Source organism: Halichoerus grypus, chromosome 6, assembly GCF_964656455.1.
Source record: "Halichoerus grypus chromosome 6, mHalGry1.hap1.1, whole genome shotgun sequence".
In the NCBI taxonomy this organism is placed as follows: Eukaryota; Metazoa; Chordata; class Mammalia; order Carnivora; family Phocidae; genus Halichoerus; species Halichoerus grypus.
Window position 1 is genome coordinate 174,879,548 of NC_135717.1, and position 24,058 is coordinate 174,903,605.

The 24,058-nt window shown below is 57.6% G+C and overlaps 1 protein-coding gene across 2 annotated transcripts in view; it reads left to right on the forward strand.

The window, feature by feature from the left end:
- The first annotated feature begins 220 nt into the window (after positions 1–220).
- FBLN1 (fibulin 1) overlaps positions 221–24,058 on the forward strand; it is an 82,533-nt gene continuing 58,695 nt past the window's right edge. For both annotated transcript variants that reach the window (XM_036120572.2, XM_036120573.2), the window contains exons 1-3: positions 221–415; positions 17,313–17,418; positions 22,231–22,366. In XM_036120572.2, coding sequence (XP_035976465.1) covers positions 340–415; positions 17,313–17,418; positions 22,231–22,366 — 318 coding nt within the window. In that variant the 5' untranslated portion in view covers positions 221–339. The remainder of the gene's footprint in view (positions 416–17,312; positions 17,419–22,230; positions 22,367–24,058) is intronic.

The following is a 24,058-nucleotide window of genomic DNA, read 5'->3' on the forward strand; positions in this document are numbered from 1 at the left end:
GCCCCCCGCCCGAACGCGCCCCCCCTTCTCGGCCCCCACCTGGGAGAGATTTGGGGTCCCCGCTCCCGCCCCGGGCCGTGGGCCCGCGCCCCCTCGAAGCCAGGGTGCGCGGGCCTCAGGCGGGGGGCGGCCCGGGAGGGAGGGCACCGCGCGCCCCGCGGCCCCGCCTCCGCCGCGCCCCCCTCCGGGGCGGGATAATTGAACGGCGCAGCCGGGGCCCAGCGTTGGCTGCGGAGGCTCGGCCGGAGCGTGGAACCCAGGAGCCGCGCCCCGCGCCCCGCGCCTTTGTCCGCCCGCCGCCCGCCGCCCGCCACCCGCCACCCGCCACCCGCCGGCCCCATGGAGCGCGCCGCGCCGAGGAGGGTCCCGCTGTCGCTGCTGCTGCTCGGCGGCCTCGCGCTGCTGGCGGCCCAAGGTAGGGGCGCCCCAAGTCCACGGCCCCCGCTCTGGTGGCTCCCCTCCCAGCCCCGCACTCCTCGGAAGTCCTGGAGCTGTAGGCGTAGCGGGAGGCTGGGTGCTGCGCCCCCGCGGCGGCCCTGGGGTCCTGTGCGCTGTGGCCGTGCCCTCCCCTCACCCCACCCCTGGCCCTGGTCCTAACCTCGAAGACCTGGGGCACTTGTTTTAAAGAAGATTTTTCCTCCTCCCCGCCCCCACCGTCGCCCGCACCCTCCTGCTGCCCACCCTGGTGCCCACCCATCTTCCCACGGGGGCCAAGGTTGGGAGGTTAGCGAGGAAGCCCTAGCTGATGGTTGCTGAGCCCCTGGGTGCCCTGCTCTGCATCCAGAGCACCCATCTGTTCCCACTGCCCCCACCTTCACCTCTTGGTAGGGGCTGTTGTACCCAGGTTGTTGGTGAGAAGACTGAGACTGGGGACAGTACTTTGTCCAGGAGACAAAGCCACTCATGGGTTAGGGGGTGGATTTGAAAAATCAGAAAAGAAGGGAGCGGTCTGGAGATAGATTTTTTAAGGAGATAGCCGTGTATGGGGAAACCTCTGTCTGCCCTCCCGGGATATAGAGGGTCCCAAGACAGAGGCTCAGCCAGGCTACATACTCAGCCTGGGCTGGGGACAGGCCACTTCCACACCCACCCACCCTGTGGCAAGGGGGATGTGTCTCTCCTGGCAGACCCCTGGGCCAGAGCACTCGGCCCAGGACTGACAGCACGGGGATGGCCCTTCTTTCTCCCTTAATTCTCAAGGCCTAACTCCTGGGTTGGGGTGGGGGGTGCGCGGGGAAGCATTAGACCCTGTGGATTAGAGCAGTTGCGGGTGAGCAGAGCCCTGGCCTCTGACCTCTCTGCTGACCCATGACTCATGAGTCATTAGTCAGGCCTGCCTGCCTGGAGGCTTTGTTCTTCCTGGGGCCAGGCCCAGACAAGAGCCCTGACCACCCTCAGAATCCTAGATGCTTTATCTCTGGCTTAGTTTAGTTTCTTTTCAACTCTCAGATGACCACCCTCCTCTTTGGTCAAAAGGTCACCTGGGAGAGGTTGGGGGCAGAGGGCAGATCTCTGCGGAGGTTTCTTGGCTTGCTCACTGACTGCAGCAGATCCTGGGCCTCTGGCTCTGTCTCGGGCGTGTGCTGGGGGGCATCTCGTGGGGGGAGATGTCATGGGAGGCACAGGGCTTGGGGTTGGCAGCGAGAGCCATCCTGGTCCCCCCAGGGGCTCACCGGAGGCTTGTTGGAAGAGATGGTGCTGGGGCAGGAGCGGGTCAGGCAGGCAGAGGGAAGACGGGCATTCATCAGAAGGTGACTGGTGGCTGGAGTGAAAACCCGGGGACTGGGGGGGGGGGGGCTCTGATTGGAGGCCACACAAGACTCTTGTTGGAAATAGAAAGGGCCCCAAGGCCCCCTGTGTATTTTACAAATGGGGTAACTGAGGCAGGCCCAGACAGAAGGCATGGGTGAACTCTCCCGAGGCTGAGTACCCGCTCCTCCATCACTGTGAGGGTCAGGCTGGAGGGGCTCACATCGTCTTCATGGAGGAGGCCCTGACTTCAAGCGGATGTGATAAAGGAGACCTGCTCATTGCGTACCCCGGTTGGCGTGGCCTTCTGTTTCTTTTGGGGTGGCCCTCTTTTGAGTTTCAGCAAGTTTGGTGTGGTTTGGGGGGAGGGAGCTGGAGCTCCCTGGTTTGTGTCTGCGGCTGCAAGCTTGGGGGCTGTCAGGTTCCCTGAGGTGGCACGGGCCCACCCTCTGGAGAGCCGGCGGGGGGCGGGGGGCGCACCAGGAAACGTAATTTAGAAGTGACACTGGGAAAGGCCATCCAGTGGTGGGCCCTGTCACTAATCTGCTGCGACTAGCTTGGCCTGGCCACAGCAGTGCAGGAGGGCGCTGACCTTCCGTGCCAGGGGACAGAGCCGAGCCACCGTCTGTCCTGTTGGGCTTTACTGAGAGCGGGGTGGGCGGGAGTGGAGAGGAGGAGGGCACTGGGGAAAGACAACTGTGCTTTCTGCAAACTTTCTTGGCCTCTGGCTCCTGTGGGCAGCGTTGCTGACTGATTACAGAGCAAGTCTCAGGGAGGGAGAACAAAGACGGGAGGGGAGAGGGCTTGGCTTGGAAGCACGTGGCCTGCACTGCTGCTGGAACTTTCCCAGGCAGGGGGGTGTGGGGGGGCTGCTGGAGGGAATTGGATGCATGAAGATGAGGCTCGGGGTGCCCCGGGGTGGGGGGCAGTGCCGCGGCGCCTCCTGTGGGGCCCCCGGCTTGGGGTGACACCTTCTCCTGGCTCTGCCTGAGGCCCCCCAGCTCAGGACTCCATTTGCCACCCCTGCTGGACTGTGGCGTGTGGGGGCGGGGGAGAAGGGACAGCATGGCTCACTCATCTTGGGGTCCCAGCGGGCTGCCACGAGCTTTTGTGGGACGGGAAAACAACTTTGCCTGTATCCGGCTGGAAAAGCCCACAGGATGGGTTGGTGGTTTTCTCATTTGTAAAACGAAGATAGCAGAAACCGACTTCTTAGCGTGCCTTGGGGTCTGGGGCGGGAAGACATGGGGGCCACGCCTGCCAAGGCAGCTGGATTAGTATGACCTATTATTTGTGTGGCCCCCTCCCTTAGGGTAAGACAGGGTCCTTTTCCCCGAGAGTGCTCTGAAAGTCCTACTAATTTCCCCAGGAGGGCCTCAGAACCCGCAGCTGTCCAGAGCCAAAGCCGTGTTGGGAAAGGTCATGCGGAGGGGCGTCGCTGGCCTCCCCAGTCTTCTACACACTAGATATCTGCTCTGTGCCGGATGCTGCTCTAAATCGTGGGGGTACGGCAAGGAAGAGGCGAGGGCGGGCCCTTCTGCCTGTGGGGCTCCCACCCCCCAGGAGAGCCAGACGAGTGGACAGACCATTACAAAGCAAGCCCACAGGCGGAGAGTCAGGGACGACATCCCCGAGGACGAAGGATGCAGCCCGTAGACTGGCAGACAGCAGGCGCTGCTGGGTTTCTGGGGAGGGTGGCTGGGAGGACGGTGCTCCGGGCAGAGGGAACAGCACAGGCAAGAGCCCAGAAGGCGAGAGAGAACATGGACATGTCTCCTCTTCCCTCCTGTTCCTTTGAAAGCAGGGCTCTGAGCATCGGGGGCAGCGAGTGGGACAGCCTTGCAGATACAGTTTTATGAACACAGGTCTACTAGCACGCACGGTCGTCTTGCTGGTATATTTTATCCAATAAAAGACTCCTTTGCAAAACATCGCATTATAACAATTTGATTCATAAAAGCTTGTTCAGGCTCTGTGTGGTTCCAGTGTCCTGGCAATGAGCTCACTTGTGGCCACCTAACCAAACGGGGACACCCATTCTGTCAACTTTCCTGGGATCGGAGGCCCTTGAGCCTGGAGGGAGCTTGGCGAGGAGGGGGTGTGGCAGGGAGGCTGATGAGGTCGCAGCGGGCAGGGCAGAGGCTGGGTGCTGCAGACCAGTGCTCTTCCCCTGGGGCTGCCTCCCTTAGCCCTCAGGCTGGTCCTCAGCAGGCTCTGAGGCAGGAGGGAGTCAGGTGTGTGTTGCTCCAGCTGCCTGCACGTTATCAGCAGGTGGGGGCCAGCACTCAAAGGAGGTGAGGAGACTGGTCCCAGTTCTGAATGTGACCAATCCCATACTCTCTCTCCTTTTCCTTAAGTACGGAATGAGAACACACTCTGCCCTAGGAAATTTTAATAATTGACATATTTTATATGTAGTCCCTAATTTAATTCTCTCAACAATTCTATGAAGAAGGGACTGTCCTTATTTTCATTTTATAGATGTATAAACGAAGGCCCAGAGCAGTTAAGTAACTTGTCTGGGATACACAGTGGTGAGTCGAGGGCCAGGACACGGAACCCCACGCTCCTGACCGCTTGGCTGTCTTGCCTTAAACCTAATGAGGGGAAATAAAAGCAGGTTGGACAGGACTTAAGCCCCATAGACAACTGCTGCGCATGTGAGGGGGTCCTGAGGAAGAACAGGTGTTTCCCATTCGTGGGGGACCACAGAACCCTTGAGGGGCTCGTGGCTGGCTTGGTAGGATCCCCCAGGTGATGGCACCTGTCTTGTTTCAGATCTGCGGACAAGCCCGTCCTGTCCTGGGGAGGCAGTGGCCGTGGTGGTGGAGGGCTGTCTGCTGGGGTACCCAGCCCAGGGTCTGGCCTCGGACCTGCCTCTCCCTTGGGTGTGGCCCAAACCAGGCCCTCCTTGCTGCCATCTGGGGGTGGGGCTCGGGAGCCCCCCAGGAACCTACGCTGGCAGTTCTCCTCCTGCTGCAGGGGGAGGTGGTGCCCTCAGGGACGGATGCCTCTGGCCATAGGACGATGGGTGAGGTCTAGAACTGTCCGCAGGGTAGGAAGTCGCCCCTTTCCTGGCACCTTTGTAGAGGAAAATGTTCTTGGCCTGGGTCCTGGGTTCCAGACACAACAGGGCGGGCCCAGCATCTGGAAAAGACAGCCCTGGAAATTGTTTAGGTCATATTCCTGCCTGATCGGGCCCCGGCCTTGCCAAGTGATCCTGCCAGACGGCTGTGCTGACATGACCAGCACTGGGACTGGGGACGCTGGGTTCCCGCCCACCCTGTTGCTGACTTCCTAACCTTCTTTTCTCCATGTGGGGGGTCTCCGATGTGTGTTGTTACCTGCACTGCTGGCTTCAGGCCACTCAGAGGGGACACCACACAGAGGGGGGTCTGGACCCTCCGGGGTCCCTACACCTCCCAGGCATAGCAAGGATATAAGAACCAAAGAACCAGCCTTGGGGTCCGGTGGGGCCCCGGACGGGTTTTATGATGGGCACTTGAGGTGAATTTGGAAAGACATAGTTTGTCTATCGGGACGTGGAAACCATAGATCAGCTGATCCAGTCTTTGTATAGGTGGGGAAACTGAGGCCCAGAAGGAGGAAGTAGTGATCCGCAGTGTCATTTATCGGCTGTTTCTCAGTTCTAGTTAGCAAACGTTTCCCGAGCCTCCCTTATGAGCCTGGCCTGGCCTCAGAGGAGCTAATCGTCACGCCGCCAACATTTGTCAGCGTGTCATCCCTGTGCTCGGCAAGTGCAGGGCCCCCAGGACACGGGACAGACGAGGCCCCTGCCTCATGGAGCTTGTGTGCTGCGTGGGTCTCCTGCGGCTCCGAATCAGATTACTGCAAACCGAGCGGCTTAATACAACAGGTCTCTATTCTCACCATCCCGGAGGCCGCAAGTCCGATGGCACAGTGTCTTGCAGGGCTTTGCTCCCTGCGGAGGCTCTGGGGGAGGATCCGTCCTCACCTCTCCCAGCGCCTGGGCTCGTGGCTGCCTCTGTCTTCACGTGGCTTTTTCTTCCTTTCTATGTCTCTTCTAAGGACCCTTGTCATGGGATTTAGGGCTCACCCAGATGATCCAGGAGGATCTCATCTTGAGATCCCTAATTACACCTGTGAAGACCCTTATTCCAAATAAGGCCACATTCCGGGGTCAGGACGTGGATGTATCTTTTTAGGGGCCACTGTTCAAGCCACTGCATATACTAGTAGATGCCCTCACAAGGATGTATCGGTAAGAATCAATGCCACAATGACCGTGACGTGCCATGACGGGGACAGCAGACAAGGGTGCCTCTCAAGTGGGTGTGGGGGGGTGACACCTAGCTGAGGTGTGAGTGGCGAGGAGCCATCTGTGACCTGAGAAGAGCTTTTGGACAAATGAAGCAGCTGGCTCCAGGCCCCAGGGGGGACCGGGTGTATTGGAGGGACCGGAGGGAAGTGTGTACCTCTGGGGAAGAGTAGAGGGGAGACACAGGGTGCTGCAGAGGGCGGCTGAGACAGGAGGGCCTTAAAAATTAGGGTGCAGACTGTGGGTTTTATCCAGAGTGCACTGGGAAGCCGCTGGAGATTTTAAGCAGAGGAGTGACTTTATTTGACTCAGGTTTCTAGAAGCCACTCTGGACTCCTGCATGGTGAATGGACTGTGGGGAGACGAGAGGAGGCAGAATAAGCCAGCGTGGAGGTTTCTGCAGGGTCCAGGGCTCAAGGTGCCCTGGGTGGAGTGGTAATCAGGGGGCCACTGGGAGGTGGATAGATCTAGGGTGTCTGGGAGCTCGAGTGGCCAGGACTTGCCCTGGGATGGGAGAGAGAAGGTGAGGGAGAAGGAATAATTCAGGCTGACCCCGTTATTGTGGTGCAAGCAGCTGGATGGATGGCGATTGCTAATGACTGAGCTGGAGAAGGCTGGATGGGGTGGGGCCGGGGGGCAGTAGAAGAGTCCAAGTTCCTAGTGGACCCCGTAAGCTTCCTGCTGGGCATCTGGTGGAGCCTGGGGTTGGAGGCACCACCAGGCTGCAGGCAGAAATATGGGAGTCTCAGCCCATAGGATGAGGCTGCAGGAGATGGGCTGGGGAGATGGCAAGGGGGGGACGAGGGGCCACAGGACTGAGCCCTCCCAGGCACTTTGAGGAGGGAGAAGCTCCAAGGTATCGGGCCCGCTCGGGGACTTCCCAGAACCCTGGGTGGTAGCTGGGACATGGCCAGGACTGGTTTTGAGATGGGAGGGACCCGTGTGTTTTTTTTCTAATGGGGTATTTTTCTTGAGCCTGTTTTTCCTTTTGGATCATGTCACCTGCTGGAGTAAAATGTACTGTAAGTTTTGCTGCCTACATATGCTTCTGATTTTGACATAAGGCTTCTCTCTGCAACCCCACTCCTGTTATTGTCCCCCATTATCCACGAAGGAGGGTGTGAAGACACCAAGGCTCAGAGAGGCCAAGTAGTGTGACTGAGGGCACACAGCTGCTAAGTGGGTCCACCCGGACTGAAACCTGGAAGCATGGCTCTCAAACTGTATTGTTTTTTTTTTAGGATTTTATTTATTTATGTGTGTGAGAGAGAGAGAGCACGAGCAGGGGCAGAAGCAGAGGGAGAGGGAGAAGCAGGCCCCCCTGCTGAGCCAGGAGCCCGACGCGGGGCTCAATCCCAGGACCCGACCGACGGAGCCACCCAGGCGCCCCTCAGGTTATGTTCTTAAGCAGGACACTGCCCCGCCTCATTTATCTTTCTGACTGAAAAGTCTTGATTTTGCTAAGTCCAGCTTCAGGAGGAAGCCAGTTTCCTTCGGCATGTGACGGGGGGGGGGGTGGTGAGCTTTCGAGTTCGAGCCAGACTCCAAGGCCACCTCTGTGTTTGCTCTGTGGCCTGGGGCAGCTTGCTTAATCTCTCCCTGAGCCCCTATTTCCTAGAGTTGCTAGGATCCCATGAGATCATTTGTCCATTGGTTCTTTCCCAGGAATTTATTGAGTGCCTGCTCTGAGGCCGGCCTGGGGCAGGGTGCAGAGCTTGTCCCGGTCCCTCGGGTGCTAAGTACACACGCAGTTAATTATTTGTGCTCGGTGCCGGGAAGTTCAGGGTACAAAGAGACCATGGAGAGTGTGTGTGTGTGTGTGTGTGTGTGTGTGTGTGTGTGTGTGTTGAGGGGGTAAGGGAAGACTTCTGGAGGAAAGGACCTTTGAACTGATGTGGGTGTGAATGAGCCAGTCCTAGGAAGGGAGTGGACCCAGGACCACCCAGCTCCAGCTTCTAAAGGCCAGGTGCAGAGGACACATGACAGGTGGCCAGAGAGTTCAGAGGGAAACCGGGGGAGATGGGTCCCGCAGGGTGGGATGCTGTAGGGAGGAGACTGGAGACTGCTGGGGAGTCTCCTGGGAGACGCTTCTCCTCTCCTTCCCAGAGATGTGCCTCCTGGTCCTTGTCTCTTGCTGCCTCCGGCCAGGTGGTTCTCTGCCCCAGACCCCTGTCTCTCGTGGCCGGTGCTGGTATGTGGCAGTTTGAGGCACCTGCGGCTCTTGTGCGAGCCCTGAGAGCAAACTCCGGCAAACCCCACTTCCTCCTGGGGAGGTCAGCTGCCCTTATCCTTACGACCCGCAAGGGGTGCGGAGGTCCGGCGCACCAGACCCCAGTGACAATTGCCTGGTGTCTCCCTGGGCTATCCCCTTGAGGACCAGGTCCTACCGTTTCACCTCTGGATCCTTTGCCCCAAGCCAGAGACTGCACATGGAAGTGTTGTAAGAGGGATTTTTTTTTTTTACACGATTTTATTTTTGAGTAATTTCTCCACCCAACGAGCGGCTTGAAGTCACAACCCCGAGATCAAGAATCGCGTGCTCTACGCACCGAGCCGGCCACAGAGGAGCTTTTTGGATGCACAGAGGACGGACTTAGGACAGCATGAGAGCCGTGGCCAAGGGTTGGGGCCTGGGCTGGACTCCTGCTGGCTCCCCAGCTTCAGGAGGCGAGGGGCCCTGGCAGGGGTGGGCTGAGTCTTGCAGGGTTCTGTTTGGTCACAATTTCCCGTTGGTGTCTCACTGCATTTCAGGCTTCCTGGTGATGTGGGTCCTGGACCCCACGGGGGCCCCCTCCAACTTTGGCTGCAGCTTTAGCCAGTTGCTGGGGAGCAGATGAAGCATGAGCCTTGCGGGGTGGCAAGTTCAGGGGACCCACAGGACACACCAGGATCCCATTCCCATTCTGAAACACCCGAGGCCCCCTGCAGCTTTGAGCTTGTACGAGGAAACGAGAAAATTGACTTGCTAGCTAGCTTCTGGTCACACACCTTCCCCCCCCTTCTCGTTTATGCACAGAGCTTGTCAAGTTTTTATTTTGCCAAATGAGAATGTTAAAATATAAAGCAGAGATCCAACCGCTCACCACCTCCTCTCTTACCATTTCCTGTACACGCAGGGCGTTTGGACGGGCAGGGTCTCAGAATAAGAGAAAGCCTTTTAAGCAGGATCAGGCTGACTTGTGGGAAACCTCCCTTGGCCATTTCCTTTCTCGTTCATTTTGTTGCAATCCAATGGGAATTTTGTCAGACCAGTGTCCATACACACGGTGGGGTTTGGCAAGCCTTCGCTTGACTCCAGGCCAACTTCTCCACCCAGTTTACAGATGAGGAGACTGAGGCCTGGCCTTGCTCCAAGTGGAAGGACCCTCGATGGCGGAGCCGTAAGCAGACCCTGGGCCTCTGGAGCTCCTGTCCCACCACAATGTGGCGTACCAAGCAACTTGGCTTGCTGCTAACCTGCTCACAGGCCAGTCAGACATTGCCTAGAGCCCCTGTGATGATAACGGGTGGCGGGCTGACATTCTGGAAGCTTCTACCCAAAGAGCAGTAGAGCCCCTCCAACTGCCAGCTGGCATCTGTGGTGTTAGAAAGAACATGTGTCTGTATGTTTACCCCTCGACGAGAATGTGTGCAGCTTTAGACCGTGAGCCTCGGTGTGGCTCCCAACACGTGGTGCGCCTTTGTCCATCAAAACCACCACGACTCAATCCGCGCTGTAGTCTTTATGACCGCATAACTCACCTGGGAGAAATTTCGTTTTAGCCACTGTCTCAGGTGACAAATGGTATCCGATGCCCGTGAACCAGGCCTTCTCTGTCCACATGCTCGCCAGTTACGTCTGGAAGGTGTGTCTCTTTCCCGGAGGAAGGTGGGGGGGTGTTGGCGATGTGTGAGTCTCGGGGAGCGTGTGATTCCCTTCAAGAGGAATGCCCTCCCCGCAGCGGTGCGGTAACTTCTGTGACGATTCCATTTTGAAGATTCTTTCTGTGGCTGGCTGCCAATTTAAGCATTTTGCCTGGATGATCACATCGATCTTCCCCGCCCTACCCAGTTACCACCCCATTTGACAGATGGAGAAAGGGAGGCTCAGTGAGGTGGAGGCAGGTCCGGGGCCTGGGCGGTTTTAACTCACATGTCCGTCGCCTTCCCTTGGAAGGTCCACGTCCAAGGCTAACAAGATCTTGCAAGAGAGTTTATTCTTCATTTATATTTAGTGCAATGCTTTGTGGATCCAATTTACAGTCCGATTACAGGAACCAGAGATGAAAACTGTGCTCGATCGAAGCTTCTGCTCAGAAGCGAGGGAAGTGATCTGAGAGACTGCAGACCACTTCTCTCTTAAGAGCACCTACAGCCCCGCAACGGGCATGGGTGGGCGTCCAGCGTGGGGTCACCTGGAGTAACGTCATCGATACTGGCATGGCTCCCAGGAGTGAGGGGTAGAAGAAGCAGTAGTGGCCTCGTTTGCTCCATGTTGCTGAGGGCCGTTCAGATGTGCTGGGGTCTCTGCATGGGATTTCTGTGAACTGATGTCCTTCTGGAAGGGCTTCCAGCCAGTGTGGCTGCCGGTTGGCCCGGTTGATCCAACACTGTCGACTGCAGTGAAATCCTTGGTGGAACCAGTGAGATGTGGTGTCCAGTGGGAGGTGTCACTTGTTTTCTTGCTCCCTCCCCCCCGCGCCCCTCCCAGCCCCGCGGCCCAGCTGTGTGTCCTGTGTCGGAGTGAAGTCACTGCCTGGGAGCCCCCTCTCTCTTTCCCTTCCACTGACAACACTGAATTCTTACTGTGTGTGGTTGGGGAAGTGATTCCAGAAGCCTGGCCTCCCTGTCACCTCCTGAGAGCCTGCCCTAGGCTCCTCCTTGGGCTTGGGAGTGAGTGCTGCCCTCTGCTTTAATTCGTTCCATAACATTTTACCTGTCACCTTGGAGGTCACCTAGCTTGCTTATGTAAAACACTGCAGTCACAACCAAACTGCTATGGGGGGGACGCTCTGAAATAGTTTACCAAATTAATCCTCTCTACGGTATGCGTGATCGTGCATTAAAACATCGATTGAGAACAGCAGGTGAGATCATCAGCAGAACATCTAGGCCTTTTCTGAGCGAAGAGCAGTACAAAACGGCATGCAAACACTTAGTTTTTTAAAATGTATTTTTTTAATCGTGGTGAAATATGCATAACATAAAATTAGCCATTTTAACCATTTTTAAGTGCACCGTTCAGTGGCATTTCGTACATTCCTGTGGTTGTGCAACCACCACCCCTGTCCGTCTCCAGAATGTTTTCATCTCCCAAAACTGAACCTCTGTGTCCAGGGATCAGCTCCCCATCTCCCCCTCCCGCAGCTCCTGGCGCCCACCATCTACTTTCCATCTCTGGCTGTGGCTTCTCTAGGGACCTGGAATCACACAGGGTTGATCCTTTTGTGACTGGTTTATTTCACTGAGCATGATGTCTTCAACGACAAAATTTTATTTTATTTTTTTTTTAAGATTTTATTTATTTATTTGAGAGAGAGAGAAAGAGAGCATGAGTGGGGGTGGAGGGGCAGAGGAGGGAGAAGCAGACTCCCCGCTGAGCAGGGAGCCTGACGTGCAGCTGGATCTCAGGACTCCAGGATCATGACCTGAGCCCAAGGCAGACACTTAACCCACTGAGCCACCCAGGCATCCCAACAACAAAATTTTAAACAAAACATTTAGTTCAGTATTAGGTGCTCAGCTTTTAAACAACTGTGGGGAAGTTTAAGTTAATTTTAACCCAAGGATGCATGCATGGCCATTATTCTACAGGAATGGGAGAGGGCGAGTAATGGTTTTAGTAGAACAGCAGGTTGGGGTCTCTAGCCTCTGAACACAGTAGGTAGTGGTTTTCATACTCTCTGTCCAGGTTACAGCAAACATTGATAGTGACCGCACCTCCCTTGGTAAACACCAGGCAGACAAGGTGGGGACGCCAGCCCAGGCTCCCTATCTCGGACTCTTTCCCTGGGTCACTGTGCCTCCTTTCTGGCCTAATGTGATTTTCATCACCAGAGTAAAGCTTGCTCACTCCAAAGGGGACAAGTATGAAAACAGCAAAGACAGCTCTGTGCCCCTATCGAGTTGGCATGTGTCTTGGAAGAGGTGTGTCCAGGGGTGGGAGTAGCATTGAGAGCCTGGTCCCGCCCCATGGAAAGGAAACACTTGGGAAGAGCTGGGCAGCTTTTTTTGCTGTGGTTGTTTCAGAACATAAGTTAATAACAGACCTTTTCTTGGACGGGATGCACGAGTCTGTTAAAGACCGACCTACTGCCGACGGTTATCTCTGTTGACATCTTGCGCCAGGACTCCAGAGGATTCTGCAGGGCGTTCCCCTCTCTCCATGAGACTCCTCCTTTCTCCGCAGCTCTGATGGGTTGGGGGCAACTGTCTCTAAGGCCAAGCGAGTGGCAGTTCTGGAGTCTCAGACCCGTGCCCCAGCATGGTCCGGGCTCTTGCGGAAATTCTAAGCAGCCCTGCTCTTCGGGGTAGTCGGCTCCAATCACATATTGTTCCTTGGGGGTCATTCCCTCCCCGTGATGAGGCGTGTTTGCAGCAAACCCTACACTCCAAGGACAGCCTTGCAGTTCAGGCCCCTGGTTAAGATGCCTGTCGCCAATCTGTCCTGTTGAACTAACACTGAGCCTCACTGTTTGTGCTGGGCATGGGCGGGTGCTTCAGAGTCACTGAGAGGAGAAAGATACCATCTCTGCCCCAAAGGAGTTTCTAATTCACCAGGAGGCAGACTAGACCTGCTTTGGAGACTGTCAAAACCAAGCCCCATGCATGGCTCTGCCGCTCACTGGCCGACCTCTCAGGCTGTGTGACCTTGAGCTAGTCCCTTAACCTCTCGGAGCTGGAATTTTCTTATGTGCAAAATGGGGAGCATCATGAACTGGCCTCTCTGGGTTCTTGTGAGAACCAAGTAAGAGCTGGTGCAGTGCCTGGCACGTGGTGAGCACTCAGTGAGGAGCACTCACTGAGCCATGGCAGTGATGCTCGGGAGGCCTGGTGCTGAGGAGTATCTCGACAGAACTGGGTAGTTCTGGAGGTGAGCAGGTGACAGTGCTGGGCAGAGAAGGACCAGAGCCTGGAGGGGCCAGAGCCCAGGCCGAGGAGCAGCGGGATGAGAGGTTGTCAGGAAAGCATCAGGGATTTTGAGTGACCCCTGTGCAGAGCTGGCCACCCAGTGGTTTCGGGAGGGCAAGGCATGGTCCCGGTGGGGACGAGGACACCTTAGTGTTTATGTTCACATCACTATTTGGGGACTTAACTCCATTTGGCTTCTTCCGTTTGTAATTACGTTTGAAGTCCAGGTTCCAGACCTACAGCCACTAATTGTGACAGTTTGGTTGCCTGTTACTTATGGCATATGGTTTAAAGAGAGTGGCGAATGGGGATGGAGCAGGAATAGGAGTAGGAAGATCCCTGGCTGCCTTCCGTGTGCCGGGCGCCCGCAGGAATCCTGTGATTCGGTGGGCCGAGCCCCATTTCACAGATTGGGACACGGATCCGAGGTGCAGACAGCTTCAGGAATTTGCCCCGGGATGGTGAGCTGCAGAGCATGGGCCAGGGGCTCAAACCCAGGTCTGCCCGAAGCTGACCCCATCCTCCCCTCTGCCCTGCTGCTCTCCGGAGGAGCGTGATAAACACAGGGGCTGGCGTTCTTCCTCAGGTCCCTCTGACTTGCAGCTGGGGCTCTCAGCTCATCCCCAGGTCCATGCCTCCGCCTTGACCAGAAGCCCATGAGCTGCGGCCAGTCAGCCCACCTCCAGCAGGTCCGTCGGCCCCAGGTGCTGGCTCTACACACGTCCCTGGTCACCTTGCCCCAGCTGCAGGGTCGGCAGGGCTGTGTGAGCAGGGACGCCTCTCGGGATAGCAGTCCGCTGTTTGTTTGGAGAGTCTCGAGAATGTCTTCTCTTTGATCCAGCTCCTCTCCTTCGGCTGCCTAAGCAAATGCTCAGGACTGTCGGAATGACGGTGTATAAATAGAGATGTTCGATCCAGAGCTGTTCATCCCTTGAGAATAAAATATAGGAAGTGACCGAGGGGCCAAGAGAGGGGGAATGGTTGGAAAAGATGCCTCTTCTACTCGACAGTGTGACGCCATGCGCCCTGGGCATAACCAGGAAGGTATGGGGTTGAGGGGGCAAAAGATGGTGACTGAAAGAAGCTCATCACGTGTCAGGGATGCTTGTTACAATGAGGACAGTAATGCCCGGGTCTGTTCCCCACACCTCGGCCTTGTCACCGTCCGGCCTGGCTGTGGTCCCTGGGGGGCTTTCCATCGCCCATCTGATGGGGCTGTGTGGGAATGTCCCTGTGGCTCCCAGGGGGCTGCATGCTGATCCCACCCAGCCCCGGCCCTCAGACGGCTCTGTTTTGCATGAGTTCCAGCTCTGTGGCTGCTTGGAGCATTCCAGGGACATTCCAAAATTTCTGGATTGAGGAAAGAACTTAACGTGTTATTGTCCTGCTGAGAGCAAGGTTCAAAGTGCTCAGGTTCCCCAGAGAGAATCATTTCCAAATGTTTCCACGGCTCAGGGCACAAAGTGCTCACCCCACTGAGCTGGTCATGGGAGTCCGAGCTTCCCTCGTGCTTGCCTTTCTCAGGGGTGAAGGGAGGCTTTGGGGCTGCTGCTCATCCCCGGGGGGCTTCCGCACACCAACCCGGGGCCATGGTTCCCCATTTCTCATGGGCCACGCACAGCAAGCAATCTCCTTTGTTCCTTTAACACATAATCAAGCGCTGTTTACTGAGAGCTCCCTGTGTTGCTCAGAACTTTGGAGCTATATCCATCCGCTCAGCGACTCTGCAAAGGTACTTCGAGCCCCATTTTACCGTCGAGGAAGCTGTGGCTCAGAGAGGTGAAGCAGCCTGCCCAGGGTCACAGAGCAAGAAAGAGCTGGAGCCGGGACTGGAGCTGTGAGCCCAGAGCTCAGGCTCTGATCAGCTCTGTAGCTGCCTTGTGCGGAGGAGCGTAGGGACAAGAGATAGGCCAGCTCACAAGCTAACTGTGGGTGGGAGGGTGAGGCCGTCAGGATATTAGGAAGCAGGGAGCTGCGCTCCACGTGCAGGCTGTGCTGTGCGAGCAGAGGGGCCCCCAGGCCAGGCAGGCTGCAGGAGTGGGGGGCCCTGTTGGGGGAGGCAGGCCGCCACTGGAGACCTGAGAGGCTGTGAGAAGCCCGAGGCGTGAGACTGTGGGCAGGAGGGCTGGGCGGGCGCAGCTGGAGCCGGGGCGGATGGGGAGTTGGGCTTGGCGGCGTGGGGGAGATCAGCCTCCCGGCTGGGTCACACTCATCCCGGGGTGAACCGCAGGCCATATTTTATCTCCAACAGATAAGATCCTCTGTTTCGCGAATGCTTTTCCTAAATTCAGGGTAAGAATGAAGGAATGAGCGAGGGGGTGTGTGAATGGGAACGTTCGACGTTGTCCCCGTAACTCTGTGGCTTCCCCTCGGGACAGAGGTCCTGTTTTGGTGCTGGGAGGCCCGTGACGCCAGGCAGTTTTATCTGAGCCCCGGCCCCACGGTGAATCTCCCATGTTCACCAGATGGCATTGTCGGGGAATGAGGAGGGGCGACAGCTGAGCTGGGGAGGGGCCAAGTGGACAGGTGGCAGCAGACTGGGTCTCTGTCACTCTTTGCCCTGTGTGGGTGAGAACAGGCCAGGGCACATCTCTCATTGGGGGGAGCGCCTCAGAGATCCCTGGGAGCCCCGGGGAAGGGGTGGTGCTCACTTGCCTCCAGGTGACACCCGTCTTCCTCCTGGCCATGTGGAAAGGCTGGCCAAGCACGAACTGTCCCAGTGTCCTTCTGGAAGCGATTACTCTTGGTGGGCAGTGGTAGCTTCTGCCCACTGGGTGTTCAAGGGCAGCGTGTCCCACACCCGGTTGAACCGCAGAGGTGCTTGTGACCGTTGACTGCAGGTTGTCAGGGCTGGCGTTTTAGGAAGTCGTGGCCTCGTGCTAAGCCCGAGAGTGAGCCTCCCTCCTGGGGCCACCTTGAGGGCCCAGCCTTGGAAGAATAATGAGCCCAGACCAAACACCCATGGCTGATGGTGCCAAGAAATTCTGCCGAGCCCAGCAGGATTTACCCCATTGGGTGCTGGAAAGCCATCAGTAAGAAAACGTGGTGTTTCTTAAAACCCAATCTTGCCACATCCTGCCACAGTGTGGCCTTCCACGCAGACTGCGGAGGCCGTCAGGGCTAATGCTCTGGCCACGCGAGTCCCCTGTGCTGGGGGCACCTCCGTGCCCAGCTGCTCCTCCCTTGGGCACACTGGGGCCCTCTCCTTCCCGCCAGGCGTGGGGCTCATCCGGGCAGCAGTTTGGGGTGAGGCTGAGAGAGCCAGGCTGGGGACTGGAGGGCCATTGTCCAGCTGTGAGGGCGTGCGCGGCCGGCTGCTTGACCCACATGAGCCCTTCTGCTGTCCTCCTTGTGGGCGAGGACACGGTCTTGCGCAGATCGAGGGCAGGAACTGTTGGCCACTGTATGATGAGGACTGACGCCTCGCTAACAAGGAGCTTAGAGAAATTACAGCAGAGAACACAGCTGTAGCTCCCAGAAGTTGGTCTAGAAACGTGGGCTCTTGTCGCCGAGGGGGCTTGTGGCGATGCGGACTCCATTTCCATTCTGTCCCCCGAGTCTTGCTTCCGCTGCACCTCCCCCTTGGTGCACGCTCCCTGCTGGCCAGGCGATCTGTCCTCGGCGGGGAGCCTTCCCGGATTGTCCCAGCGTCTGGTGTCAGCCCTGCTGGGAACCTCTGGGCCGCCCCCATTTCTGACCCTCTGAGAGTCAGGCTGGCAGTGTCTGAACCCCCTCGCCGTTGGGCTGGACGGCAGCTGGCTCGTGCCTCGTTCCTGCCGTGGCTGCCCTCCCAACCTGTCTGGGCAGGGTCCCCGTCTGAGTTTCTGGCGCGTGGCTGGAGCAGGGAATCAGCCTGGGTGAGCGTGGATCCCGGGGGCTGAGCTGCAGCCCCATAAGAACTGGATTGGGAAGGTAATAGTTCAGACGTCAGGCCTTTCTAGAAAGGAGCGGGTGTGCGTTGCAGCCCAGGACCCGGTGGGTTTTCCGTTCACGTTTGTGGAGTGACTCACGGGTGTGTGCATGCCCGTTCAGACCGGCCTGACTTGTAGTGGGGCCCGAGGAACTGGGAGGGGGGCTGCATGTCAGAGGGCACCTCCCGTGGGCTAGGGGGGAGTCGCTCCCTGACCAGGCACCCTGCTCTCTCCCTGCACAGTGGCCGCGGACACCCTCATGGAGGCTTGCTGTGCGGACGGACACAGCATGGCCACACAGCACAGGGACTGCTCGCTGCCTTATGCCTCGGAATCCAAGGAATGCAGGTACGTGTGCCAACGGCCACTGCTCTCCCAGAATGGTGTTCCTTTAGCAGAACGCCGGGCAGGAAGGAACAGCGTGAGCCAGGACCCCGGCAGAGCCTGGCGCACAGGCCCACGTCTACGCAGGCTGCGGGAGGTGTGGTGGCTCACCCCGGCCTCCTTCCTTTGCGCTCCCACGTCCCCGTACGGGACTGAGCTCACCATTCCTGGGCCACCCTGGGATGCCCGGGGCATCTCTCCCCTTCCCCGGGCTGCAGAGCAGGGAGACCCGGGTTTGCTGCTCTCTCTGCCGCCGCTGGGCACTGTGGCCACGTCAGGCTCCTCCTAACAAAAAGGGGTCTGTTGTGGGGTCGGATGTGATCACGTGACTGGCCAGGCGAAGTGTGGGCTGCCTTCAGACCCCGAGAATGCAGATGGGCCAGTCCGGAGCAGAGCTCCCCCAGATGGCTGTTCCCCCTTATGCAGTAGCTGACACCTGGATCCGCTGTTCTTCTTCCCTTAAATCAACCCCAGGTCCTTCAAACTTTTGGGAGGATACACACTTAGAGAAAATGACAAAGATCTGTAATGTTGATCGTCACCGTAAGAGTAATAGTAAAAATAGTAGCAAGTCTGTGGGAAGCACGTCCTCTGTGCTGTGCTTTGTGGCACGTGACCCCATTTAACTGTTATTAATCCCGGTTCACAGATGAGGAACCTGAGCTTTCCCCTGTACACACAGCTGGTAGGGGATGGCGTTCGGATGTGAACCCAGATCTACTTGCCTAAGAGAGCCAATGTCGCGGGGGCGACTTTCCCTCCCTTAGTCTGCTCTGCCTCCCGTCCGGGTCTGAGCTGAGCCACACTCGGGCTGTGGGCAGCTGGGCGGAGAGCGGCCGCGGAAAGAATGTGCAGGGAAGGCTCGCTCGCCTCGTTCTGGACTTCTGCATTTATGCTGGCAGCAAGCATCGTGTGCAGTCTGCCAGCGCGGCCGGGCGATGTAAATCTCGATTTAGGAAATTCTTGAAAAGTCAAGAGCATTATAGACCAAACAAAGGAAGAGAAAACAGGATGCTTGGCTGTTGGAATTGACTGGGAGGCCCCGCAGTCAGGATTTGCGGGGCATCTGAGGAGTGAGAGCCGAGAGTTTGGCTCCCGAGTGTGGCTCAGGGCTAGAAACGTCAGAGGGGCCGGAGCCAAGCTGGGTGGTCAGCACCGAATGTTCTGTTTGCAGACTGTGTCCACGACAAGTAGCCTGGCCAGGGGAAGCTGGATGGACCGGGGCTGGATTTCTGGCTGTGTGACCTGAGCCAGCTCAGAGCCTCAGTTTCCCCAAGTGGAAAAGGAGGATTATGATGACATCCCTTCAGGGTTGGGAAAATGACAGAGGGGAGGGAAAAAGCCAGCACCACAAAGCCAGACAGTGTGAATGTCAGAGTCTGCCTGGGCTGCCATCACAAACACCACAGTCCGGGGCTTGAAGAACAGAGGTTTATGGTCTCCTGGCTCCGGAGGCCAGAAGTCCAGCATCACGGTGTGGGCTGGGCTGGCTCCTCCCGAGGCCCCTGTCCTGGGCGTGCAGACGGCTGTCCTCAACCCGTGTCCTCACGTGGTCGTCCCTCTGTGCGTCTTATCCTGACCTCCTCTTCTTATAAAGATCCCAGTTGTAATGGATTAACGCCCACCCCAATGACCATTTCACTTTAGTTACCCCTTTAAAGACCCTCTCTCCAAATATAGTCACATTTGAGGTACAAGGGCTGAGGATGTCAACATAGAATTTTGGGGCGGGGGAGACACAGTTCAACCCATAACAGGGAGCCACTATGATCAATACTTCTTGAAATCAAAGACTTTCAAAGTGAGGCATCAGCCAGCCAAACCTCTCAACGTGCAGATGGAGGGACTCGGGTCAGAGAGACCTAGAGGTCGCTGGGCCCTACTTGTGAATTTGGATTTCAGTCATTACTAAATTTGTTAGTGACTTCTACCCACCAAAGTCTCTAATAAGTTCCGGAGTTATCTGTAATCCCCAGTTGGGCCCCAGATTACGTAGAAAATATACCTTCTTAGCTATGCAAGAGGCTTTTGTTTATGACCTGCATTTTGGTCAAGGGTAAGTCTCGAACAGACCTCAAGAGATATCCTGAAACGTCAGGAATATCATCTGAACGGCTGAGCGGGAATTTCTTCTCTCTTTGGGAAATGTGGCTGCAAGTCCGGGCTCCCCCTGACCCCCCCACGTATTGCTGGTGGAGCTCACTTCATCGCAGGGACCTGCGGAAATTCTGGTTGGGGGGTGCGCATTTCCACATTACAGTGTCCTCAAAACATGTCATTGAACTCCCGGGACACCACCTACGGGCCACTGATTGGCAGTGACCAGACTTCTGTTTCACGGAGGCCCCAGGAGGCTAGTTGGCTCGTCCTGGGGAACTCACGGGCCGGGCTGCGTGTGTGTCCGGGGCCTCTTGGTGAATAGTCAGCCATCGAGCTCACTGGTTCTAACTGTGTCACAGTCTGCCACCCCCTCCAGACCTCCCCTGCCTATTTTCCCCTTTGCTCAGTTAACATTGGGGTTTGAACCCCACCTAGTCTGCAGAGATCAGAGGCTGAGCCTGGACTGTTGGCTCAAAGAGAGGTGTCACTCAAGGTGGGATGGAATAACACAGCAGGTGAGCCTCCTGGGCAGACTTGGGTGCGGCCAGCTCCCCTGGGCGGGGAGGGGGCGACCCCAGAGGACCGCGGGAGGAGCTGAGCCCTCTCTGCACACATGGGCAGCCAAGTGCATTCAGCTTCCGCCAGAGCCTCTAAACAAGACACATTTGGGGGCAGTCAGGGGACGGCAGCTCTGATGCTTCCCCCAGACGCATATCACCCCACACCCCAGCCCGAACCAAGGACCAACGTTCCTTATTATCTAAATTTACTAAAACCTTGGACTGAATCAAGCCCACGGACTGCTCAGAGGAGTTTGAATACGCACTGGACCCAGACCTAAGACTGACGTTTTTCATCACACCTGTCTCACCCAGACACCTTCATCTCTTAATCTCACAAACATCCCCGAGGGCCTGCGAGGTGCCAGGCACCGTTCTCGATGAGACGGGGATAAATCAGTGAACAGAACAGACAAAATATCTTCTGTAAAGGATACAGATGATCAAACAATAAGTTAACTATATGGTTTGTGAGAAGGTGCTCTGTGTCATGGGAAAGGAAAGGTCCATCCGTGCCCAGAGTGGGTGCGGGATCTCCTTCCTTCCTTGTTGAGGCTGAATCACGTGCCACAGTACGGATGGACCGCATTCTGCTTAGCCGTTCCTCAGTGGACACGGGGTTGCTTCCGTCTTTGGCCGCTGTGAATGATGCTGCCGTGAACCTGTGTGTGCAATTATCTTCTTGAGTCCCTGCCTTCAGTTCTTTTGGGTGTATACCCACGAGTGGGATCGCTGGATCATATGGTAGTTGCATATTTAATTTTCGAGGAGCTAACCTACGGCTGCTGCAGCATTTGCGAGTCCACCAGCGGTGCCTAAACCTTCCCATCGACCTCCTCACCAACACTGTCTTCCCGCAGCCAACATCGTCGAGTGCATGGACAGACGGATGCCTGTCTGGCTGCTGTTCTTGACAATCTAGTGGAATCCCTATTATTTGTAAATTCACCGAAAGTGTGAGTGAAACGTGTAGTATCACAAGCATAGATGAATCCTTCCAGATGGTTCAGGAAGCACATGGGAAGCCAGGTGCGGAGAGCTCCAGCCCCGCGGGGTGGAGGTGGGGGGAAGGACGGGCTGGGGGGTGCTGCTCCGCAGGCAGAGGAGGCCCAGCAGGCCCCATTCTCTCTGGACCGGCGCAGGTCGGGCGGCTCCTCCGGCCCTTGCCGGGGTTGGCTGAAGTCACGGGGGAAGTTATTTTGGGGGAAGCCACACCTGTGACTCACACCCAGCCCCTGCTCGCTCACCCGCCTCAGGCCAGCCCTCCCTGCTCTGAGCTGAGGCACCACTTCCGGCTGCCGCTGGCCCTTCTGCCGACACAGGACACGCACGCCTGTCCTCTGGTTTCCGAGGACCTTCTTCCCGGAGCCCCCGGCAGGGCCAGGAGATGGGACGCCCCAGCCCGGCGTCACCGTGGCCACCGTCCCACGCCCTGTGGCCGTGGGCAAGCTCCTCCACTTCTCTGGAGTGATTTCCTGAGTCTGGAAGAGAGAGATGAGCGGTGAAGGATGAGGGTGCCTGGTCCAGAGTCAGCAGTCAGCCGGCCTGGTTTTTCAACTCGGCGGGAACATTCTGTAGGACGACGCTCAGAGCTCAGAGAGCTGAATCGGGCTGGGGCGGCACAACGGGGTCTCCTGACCCCACCCCCAGGCACTGCTCTGCTTTCAGGCTCTCCAGTTGTACGCTTCTGGAGCCCCTTCCTTCTGCCAGCTATTGTGTGCGTGCGAGTGTGCGTGTGGCTGTGCGGGTGGGGCGAGTGTGCGTGCGAATGAACGTGTGCAAGCGAGTGTGGGTGGGGTACGTGTGCGTGTGCATGCGTGTGCGTGAGTGTGAGTTAGCGTGTGCACGTGTGTGCAAGCGAGTGGGTGGAGTGTGTGCATGCGAGTGAGCATGTGTGGGTAAGTGTGCAAGCGAGTGTGCGCGTAAGTGTGCGCACGTGTGAGTGTGCGTGTGTGTGTGTGAGTGAGAATGGGAGTAGGTTGAGAAGGGGAGGCACCCAACGAGGCCAGAGCCCCCCTCCCTGAGGGGCTACCACTCCCAGGCCCCGTGGACCCCCAGGCGGGACCCCCGCCCTCCCAGGGCCCTGCCCTCAGGCCGGCTGCCACTGCGCCCACAGGATGGTCCGGGAGCAGTGCTGCCACAGCCAGCTGGAGGAGCTACACTGCGCCACGGGCATCAACCTGGCCAACGAGCAGGACAGCTGCGCCATGCCACACGGTGACAACACCAGCCTCGAGGCTACGTTCGTGAAGGTGAGGACCCGTCCTCCCACCCGCAGCCGCCCCTGTCCCCCGCGGGAGGCCTGGGTGCTCTCCTGCCTGCAGCACCTGCCCAGGCCTGTCCTTCTGAGCAGCAGGGGGGACCTCGGGTCCCCCACCCCCTGCAGTTTAGTCAGTAAACCCTGGACGACCTGGAGGAGACAGGGACGAAGGGACCCAGGCTGGCCCTGCGGACGTCCAGTCCCCGGGCTTCCAGCCGGAGTGCAGAGATCAGAGCAGAGGTTACCTGAGCTCCGGGGCCGTCAGAACCCTCTTCACAGTTCAAGGCAGACCCTCCCACCCGCGTCTGCCAGGAGCAGGAGGCCCTGAAGCTTTCCTGCCCACCAGGGCGAGGTGGAGCCTGGGCCTCAGACGGGGCCCCCACCGGGGCTTCTGAGAACACACGGCCTCCCAAACTGCCCTAGAAGAGAAGAGGGAGGTTCAGAGAGGCCCCCACTCCAAAGTGGCCTGGCCAGGGGGCACTTTCAGGACCAGCAGGGGAGGGGTCTGGAGAGGCAGCCCGAGGTCCATCGGGCCTGGGGGGAGGTGAGCGCTGAGCGAGTGACATCATCCATCGTGGGTCTGCGCCGGGTCCCTCCGGGGCCTCTGTCCCTGTGGAAGGTTTGCATTTTCCCGTGGGGGTGGGGGAGTTCCTGACCACTTTCTGGGCCTGAAAACTGCAAATTAACTAGGTTGTCCCTCCCTCACCACCCACTGCGAGAAAAAAACAAGCCCGACCAGAAGGAGCTCTGGACAGTTAACCTGGGCAGCTGGGTTCCCGTTGGAGCTGCATTTCCAGGAAGAAAGATTTCCCATTCCCCGTTAGGAGGGCCAGGAAGCGATTTCAAGGAGCATGAATTGGAATGGAGTCTGAATTCTGGGAGGGAGGTCCTCCACCCACCCTCAGCCTTTGTGGGCCTACATGGGAGGAGGCTTCTGGCATGAGGGAGCTGGGTGGGGCCAGAGTAGGGAGGTCTGGTCAAGGGGGCCCCCAGAGCCAGGAGCCTGGGCGTCCAACGACCGCCTCCCCAGGCAGGGCTGGGGCCCTGCAGACGCCGTCTGCCCAGCAGACAGCTCTGCCCTTGTCCCCAGACTAGAGAGAAAGGGAGGTGTGGAAAAGGCATGGAACATTCTAACGGGAGTAGGAACAGGCCACTTTGGCAGATGGGTGATTTGTGTTTCCGGGAAGGCTTACTCATGCCCTGGAAGGTGGAGGCGGTAACTGGTGCCCCGCTCTTTCTGGCGAGGAGGTTGTAGAACCAGCGGGATGGAAGACCCATCAACCCCCACAGAAACTCAAGCAAAGCCACACCTCCTGGCTCCTGCTGGGGGCCTTTTGGAAAGTTCTGTGCCTTTCTTAGGATAGTAAGGACTGAAATGGGGCTCTTCGTATATCAGGCTGAATGCCGTCCCCGGGATTCAGGTGTCACTTTCAGGAACACTGGGGTCCAGGTGACAGGCAGTGATTCTGTCCCTCGCTTGATGACTTGTCTGGAGGTTCTCGTGCTTTTCAAATGCACGATGCGCTTCCTGCTGCCCAAATCACCTGCATTCGGGAGGGAAGAGACAAGTGCGTATTCATTTTTCCGGGCATGGTAGAGAAATCTTAGACCACACACCAGGAGGGGACCCTCGGGGAGCTCTTGTGTGACCCTCAGAGGGTCCCTGTTATAGCTAATTCCTCCT